Source organism: Lolium rigidum, chromosome 7, assembly GCF_022539505.1.
Source record: "Lolium rigidum isolate FL_2022 chromosome 7, APGP_CSIRO_Lrig_0.1, whole genome shotgun sequence".
In the NCBI taxonomy this organism is placed as follows: domain Eukaryota; kingdom Viridiplantae; phylum Streptophyta; class Magnoliopsida; order Poales; family Poaceae; genus Lolium; species Lolium rigidum.
In genome coordinates this window covers 227,365,925-227,373,891 of record NC_061514.1, presented here as the reverse complement: position 1 = coordinate 227,373,891, position 7,967 = coordinate 227,365,925, and the positions used below count along the sequence as shown (strand labels likewise).

Below are 7,967 nucleotides of genomic sequence, written 5' to 3'. Positions count from 1 at the left end.
CTTGCATTTCAGGTGCAGTTTAGTACAAATTGCCAGAAAATGACATTTGGCAATTCCACGCTGGAAAATCACGCGGGACCAGCTGCTACGAGTTTTGCAGAAACCCCCTTGAGTTAATTCCGCTTCGCACAAAACATTCCGCCAAGTGACTAGAGGGGAACCCCTAATTCCCAAATCGATCGGTCGAAATCCCTAGCTCCGGAATCACTCCCGTGTATTTGGGTAGATGAACCGCCAAGCTTTATTTTTTCTTTGTTTATCGATGATGTATCTATTATTTGATTAATAAAGTATGTTTCTCTCAAAAAGGAAAAGGTAAGAACACATGTTTATGTTCATTGTAAAAAAATCCATTTCAAAAATTATTTTTTTGCCATTTTCCATTTTTCTACTCAGTGAGTATGAACCTCGGAGCTAAAACTTTTTTGCGTAACACAGACGCAGACGGTCACACATACGTACGTACACTCACCCCTATGAACGCACACACGCACACTCTACCCCTATGAGCATCTCCAAGAGACTAAGTCCTCCGGCGGGTTTTGAAATTGATGAAGTCACCACAGGCGCCTCGCAGTCGACAGGATAAACAACATTATTACAAGTTCTAAAAAAATACATTATTAGCAAAAAAAAAAAAACTGCGGGTGAAGAAGATGGACGGGCAGTTGGGATCTCGCGTTCTATGTTGATCCGACGGTGGGGTAGTTGTGCGATTCCTCCCCAAGTCGCCCGGTCGACGGCTAGCTTGGCAAGGAGCCAAGGACAAAGGAGAGCAGATTGTGCGGAGCGGAGAGCTCGGCCGTCAGTTTTTTTTTAGATTCACAGGGAGACATCTCCCCGGTTCCATTTCCAGATAAAATGAAACCACAATGTCAAACACACACCTCCGTTTTTCAACGTTTTTAAACCCCAAACTCGGTCGGCCGTCAGTTTCCCTGATCCAAAACAAACATCCGCGAACTCCTCCATCCCATTTGCTCGTGCCGAGGAGCGGAGAGGAGCCACAGGGCGAAGACCGGCCGGCGCGCCGTGCGATGGGCGGCCACCTCTACGCGCTCGACTTTGACGGCGTCCTCTGCGACAGCTGCGGCGAAAGCTCACTCTCCGCCGTTAAGGTCTCCTCCTCTCCCCTTCTTGTTTTTCTTCCGCATGTGGTTCTTCTGGCTATCTCCAAACGAACTGGATTCTCCGCGCAAACCAAGTTTCACGAGCACCAGCGGATCAGAGATCTCTTCTAGTTTTTGGTAAGGAGAAAGAGAGACACAACATCACGGATCGCTTCCGGAAGCACGATTTAGTTAGTTTTACAATTACAATTTACAAAAAGAGATTAAGAGAACATGACCAGTCAGTCTGCGCGCACCGTAGCCCAGCGCCTAGAAACTGTGCCTGCTCCCAAGCCATGGCAGCATAACAAACCCATTCGAATGAATTGGTAGAAGATGTATCTATCAACATGCAACGTTTTCAACTCCAAATTCAGTTCACGAAAGAAAACAAATCAAGTTGTGGGTAGTACTAATTTCAGATTCTGCTCTGAAGATTCGTCCTTTTTTTTTTGTTCTAAATGTGTGGATGCAATTTGCGCTTGAAACTTTGTACCATTGTACATGTTGCTTGTGCCAATCCACGAACTCTCTGTTGAAATTTTCTGCCATGCATTTAGAGCACGACAGAACCTGAATCCATGGTAGCTGGCATCTCCACAAAATCTTGTACCACAAGAGGTTCTCTCTTACTAAGTTTCTTCCCTTTCGGCACTAAGTTTGCTAGGGCCGACCTTTGTGTCATTGGTACCATGCACAATGGCTACTGGGTCGACTTATCCTTTTCCCATGTGTGTCAATGCATGTATTTTAGTGTTTGTCTGCACCAGTATCTAACTTTGTGTTTGATGTTTTGTTTCCATTTGTCAGGCTGCAAAGCTCCGATGGCCTTGGGTGTTTGAGCTTGTCGACGCCACCATGGAGGGGTGGATTGTGGAGCAAATGTACACTGTAAGGATACACCCACATTTCATCTTTGAAGTTTGCATCTAAATAAGTATATCGGGTGGGCGTTGGATTTTTTTGATATGGCTGGAGCATCTAACACCATGTTTTAAGGCGGTGCTATCCATGGGCGCTAAGCAAAACAATCCCGACATTTCTGCTAGGTTGGCTGTCGTTCCTGCCTTTGGGTTGGCATCGCCTCTTAATAAGGAATCCGGCACCTCGGCCGATTGATGGGCATATGAGCTCTACCTGTCTTTGTACTTGTCACTAGCTAGATGGCTGGGTGATTTCATTGAATGGTTTAACTTCCATTTAGCTCCATATGTCGTTCATTTTGTTGAAGGGATCCATTTTAAGTTCAGGTTATATGGTTACACGTCAATGCATGTGTGATGGATTGATGTTGACTGGTTGAGTTGCTAATTCCCTGGGGACTATTACTTTGTTGCTGTCCTGTGAAACGAGCACGTGTATTCAATATATACTTATATATCATATTTGTGCACAAAAAGTTGCTGTTGCATGAAAATAATTGATTGGTCAAAGAATTTAGTTACTATCATATATGAGATACAAAAACAGAGATGGGTGTTTGAAAGATTATCATCGAAGGCCGCAAGAAAAAACTATTCCCAATCCTACAAGATTAAGCAAAAACTGCAACGAGCAATGAGTAAAAAAGATGAAAGGCTAAATGTTTCCATTGAATCTGTTGCAAGCTTATAGATGTGCAGTCCGACTTCGACTAAATAGGAAAGCCCTTGAGATGTACAAGTAAGAGACATGCCAAAGGTTTAAACTTATGCACTAGGGAGAAGGTAAAATTCTTTCCTACTGGAGAAATTAGTACAAGAGATAATGCTCCAATACAAATACAAATACAAATTGAAGAAGAGACTTGTCCAATAAGTACAAAAAAAATACACAAATGAATCAATGTAAGCTGGAGATTCTTCTTAGTTTGGTAGCATATCACATGATAATGTGCAATTGTATTATGATCTGTAGCCCTTGCGAGCATCACCAGTACAGGATCACAAACATGCAACATCGACTTTTGACTTTTACGTTTCATGGTACAATAGCGCATCATCGTGTGATATGCTGCCGAAAGAAGAGTCAGTGATGGCTCCCTCTTTTTGTTTTCAGTTCTGCAGTTTTAGTACTTACTGGATGGTCTTTTCATTTTTTATTTGACCATTGCATTATCTTTAGTTTTGACCTCTTGGTAGGTGCTACTCTGTGTAGTATGGAGTTTTGTATTCTCTGTAAACTACACACTTGTGTAGTTTTCTTGTAAAATTGTAAGTAGCAAGTCGAACTGTCCAATCATGTACATATCTTTAGCCTGCAATAAATACCATGAAAATGTCTAACCTTTTCTTCGTCTTGCCCCAATGGTCCTTGCACTTTTTTGCTTATTTTTGTTTGATAGGGTGGTATCTTTTTGTTGCAGTCTTTCATGACTTTGCAGCAATCTTTCTCCTTCTTTTTGTTACATTATATGTCAACTGGATTGTTCAGTCAAACACCTACTTTCATTTCCTCCTCCGCAACTTCTTATTTTTCGTTATTGTCATCTCATTGCCCAATGCTAGAGGTGCATGGAATGTCAGATGAAGAGCTTGCAATGTGTCTCTCTGATTCATGATTCATGGATGGATTTTCAACTTTCCCTTAGCTGCTCACCTTCCTTCTAGCATTAATGCTCCTTCCAGCCTGCTCTGTTCAAGCTCTACCTAATTATATCAGTGCTTACAAACTCATATCAATTACCTATGCACAAAACATGCTAATTACGTATGAGGAATCAAAATTGTAAAATCTCTAGATGTGGTGTTTTTTTTCAAAAAAATTGCTGCAATGGAATATATATGTTCATCAACATGCAACACAGTTTCATAAGGACCATTACATTCATCATCTTCATAAGTTCTTGACCACACACCGATACTGCTTTAGAATGTTTTCCGCTGTTGCAGCTTCGTCCGGTCGTGGAAACAGGATATGAGAATCTCTTGCTTGTTAGGTTGCTTGTTGAGATCCTGGTACCGTCTGCTCGACATTCATCGGTAAGTTTTTAATACTCAAGTCCATCTGTATAGAATTTATAACAGGTCGGTAGTGATTGAATCAATGCAATTTTTCTAGCTTGATAATGTTTACATCTAGGTTATATGTGCAAGGTTTCAGAAGGGCTCAGCGTCCAAGAAATATTAGAGAACTGGTTAAAACTGAAGCCGACCATCATGTCTGAATGGAATGAAGATAGGGACTCTCTAGTTGATCTATTTGGCCGCATAAGGGATGACTGGATTGAAAATGATTTGCCTGGCTGGATTGGCGCTAACAGGTAACTAGTGTAAGAAATAGTTGGTATATGTTTTTATCCAATACAGTTGCAGAGAAATTAAGATATATTTAACCTAACACTCTCTGACTGAAGTATTGGAACTTGGTACATGCACTTGACTAGAGAACCAGTTATAGGAGATCTTACTGTGTTTTGATCCAATAAAAGGACATGTTCGTTAGTTTGTTAAGAGTTGCACATAATTTTTCTGTTTGGTAAAGATAAGGAACATAACATCAAATAGTGAAAAACTAGCATATGAACATGTGCTAAACATAAGTAAAACTTTATTGAGAGTTGTGCAGAACGCTGTTCAGTTTGTTGGGAAAATAAATGAAAAAACAAACCCTGTGAGAACAAGAGAGGATAAGGAGGCCCACAAGTCAGGGTGTTACCTTTTGTAAGAGAGCAAGGTGCTGCCCACATCACACTGCAAGTTTTGAACAAGAATTATGCAAAACTGCAGATTTTATCCGGGAACAGCTGATGCATTGAAATTTTCAAGCTCGGAAATTTACATAGTCACTACTAAACAGGTACCTTACTTTTACATCTAACCACTAACTGTTTACTTATTTTTATCTTCTGTGTCTGTCAAGCTTATAATTTTCTTTTCTGAGTATATTTTCATGAACAATCAATATTCTAATTGTGGTTCTTATTAGATTGGATTTGGTTTATTTGATATCGGATATTCGGTGATATATCATGAGTATGTACATCATTTTTAGGTGGACTAACACATAGGAACACAATTCACTGAGAACCTCAACCAAGTGAAGTAGGCTCACTTTCTTACTGATGACGTCAATTCACAGCTCCAATTGTAGGAAGGTGCAATGGCAAACATCTTATTGATATGGGTTATTACGTTGATCCCTTAGACTGGAATATTAAGCTTCCTAGTATGCCAATGTACTGGGATATTGACCTATGTAACGAAGCGATAGGTTTCATGACTATTTAAGAAGTATATTAATTGGTCTGCTTTTCTGCAATGTTGAAATACCGGCTGACAAACTACTGTATTCAGGCATAAATATTTCATTAAATAATTTAGGAGGGAAATAATGGAATGATGGCTCCCATGTCTACTCATTTCATATGTATTCCATGGTTGCCTGTTGTGCGTATGCAGCAGAGGAAGCTGATACCACGTAATCAACTTTTGATTGCCTTTTCAGGGCAGATTTGCTGAAGCACTACTGAAAGAATTGGCTGGAATAGAGATTCCGTCTGAAAGGATATATGGCCTTGGCACTGGGTTGGTCCACTACTACCTCCGTTCCATAATATAGGACGTTGCCAAAACGTCTTACATTAAGGAACAGAGGTAATACTTGTTTTCTCCTCTGCACCAGTTAAGAAGTTTATTTCTGAATCTGTACCTCTTGCTTCAGCCCAAAGGTAAAAGTTCTCCAGCAACTGCAGCAAATGCCGCAGCATCAAGGCCTGACACTTCAGTAAGTCCCTACTATTACACGCTTAAATAATATACCAATCTCCCTTGAAGTAGTTCGCTGCCTTCCTCCTCAATTAGCTTGGACGTAGTTTACTATCTGGAGTTGACGATATAAAATCTTTTCTGTTTCCTGTTTAAAAAGAAATATTTTCTGTTCGTTTACACGTGAATGGATGAGGTATCAAAAGATTAAGCATGTCAGTTAAATGAAAGAGTTATTTACATTTACCAGATGACTTATACTATTTTTTTTTCTTCTGTAAAGATCTTTTGCAATGTTAAGCATGGATAAATAGAGCGAATTGATTGTTTCGAGTTACAAGTTTCACCATGCAGAGGGTAATATCATCTCCATAAAAACTCACTTAAAGAATGATAGTTTCCTGAAGTGGCCATGTTTTTCTTTTTAGAATAACGTTGAACTGTTGAAGTGAAGTAATAGAACAAAAACATTACAGTTTTTTTTTCTCTATCCATCCTATCTTACCAGTTTTATTGAGGATCGCCTCGCAACTTTGAAGAATGTGATCAAGGAGCCGGCACTGGAACGATGGAACCTCTACCTGGGTAAGTTTTAGTATTTATTCAACCGATGTGATGATTAGTTGTTAGATTACTTTATCTAGCTGAATGTTTCGGATGCATTTTTGCAGTGAATTGGGGATACAACACACCTAAAGAGAGGGAGGAAGCAAGCGACATATCAAGAGTCAAAGTCATTGATCTCTCTGACTTCAGCAGAAATCTTAAATAGCTGGAAAGGATGCAAATCATCAAACAGAGTTTTCTTTTCTGGTGACCCTATTTGACTTATGCACTTGGGTTCATTCGCCCTTCGCAGACACTATCTCATCGTAAAAACAAATACATCATTTACACATGCCTTCCGTCGAGACATTCACTACCCTTGCAATCATAAAGTAATAATTCGGGTCTCTCCTTTTCTTTCGCTGTGAGGTAGATGCATCGATTCCTTGTGTAGCTGGAGTGAGAGTTTTCCAAAATGCAAAGTCTTCCAAAGGGAACCATGTATCTGAAGGCAACGCGTACTCTGAAGGCTATGACTATCTGAAGGTCACCGTGCAATGTCTATCTGAAGGCAACATGTATTTACAAAAGCAACGGCATGAGGTGGCATGGTGTGAAACGATGGTCGACCCCATCAGCAGCCGCTGATCCACCCGATACCACTGCAGCCATGAACATTTCCTATTTCCTCATGTTCCTCCTTAGAGTGCGAGGAATTGAGAGAAGGACCCAACACTTCGCTTCCGCCACTTGAAGTGAGGAGGAGGTCCTCTATTTATACGGAAAAAATGTGAAAAATTACATGACATGCCTACAAGTTATGGCTGTGCTCTCAAATCCCTCACATGACGGAGGGTAGCAAGCTAATATGGCACAACAATGTTATTATGGCATCTAACATATTACTTCAGTGTTCAGTAACCCTAAGATGTAATTACAACTTTGCAATAGGTGGTTAGGACTTTAGAGACTGCCCTGGTATTAGTAGTTCGACCTTCAATATTTTCTGTCAGAATCTTGGTAATTACAAATTCGATATGTGACGCTTAAGGGCTTGCAATAACTATGATGCGAAAAGCACCAGCACGGCGCTTTTTGTAATTCGCTGGACATCGATCCACCGCACAACCTGTGTCGCGGCAATTAGATCCAACAACATGGTTCAATTGGCCTCGAAGTCAGTTTTTTGGCTGGCAAAGGTCGTTTTGCCATCCGACCCTCCCAACCAGCGGGGGAGGGGGAGCGTTGTCGGTGAGAGAGGGGGGAAAACCCTATTTTGTCCTTTCCTATCCACCCCTCAACGCCTCCACTATTTCCCACCACCGAAAAGGCAGGTCCGCCGAGCAAACCCATTGGGACCCACCTCGCCGCCCATCAGCCCTAGATCCGTCATCGTAGTCGCCCGTCGATAGTTCCGGGTCCCCTCCCAGCCGCCTTCGATGAATTGCATGAGATGGATTATGACGGTGAGGAGATGTTCGCCGCTCTGCTGGAGGAAGAGGCCAATGTCGCTGCCGTCAATGACGACGAGCATATGGAGATCCTCTCGGCTTTCCTAGCCATGTACGCCTAGGATTTAAAACCGCGACGTGGAGGATCACGGGCGGGGCGGCGCAAGATCAAGCCG

At 41.5% G+C, this 7,967-nt stretch overlaps 1 protein-coding gene across 1 annotated transcript; it reads left to right on the top strand.

The window, feature by feature from the left end:
- The first annotated feature begins 945 nt into the window (after positions 1-945).
- Positions 946-6,748, top strand: LOC124669751. The gene is made up of 9 exons (XM_047206303.1): positions 946-1,118; positions 1,920-2,000; positions 3,980-4,069; positions 4,184-4,350; positions 4,817-4,886; positions 5,535-5,614; positions 5,751-5,813; positions 6,303-6,379; positions 6,466-6,748. Exons 1-9 carry the CDS (start codon positions 1,038-1,040, stop codon positions 6,564-6,566), a joined length of 810 nt encoding a protein of 269 aa, XP_047062259.1. The 5' UTR covers positions 946-1,037; the 3' UTR covers positions 6,567-6,748.
- The last annotated feature ends 1,219 nt before the right edge of the window (positions 6,749-7,967 follow it).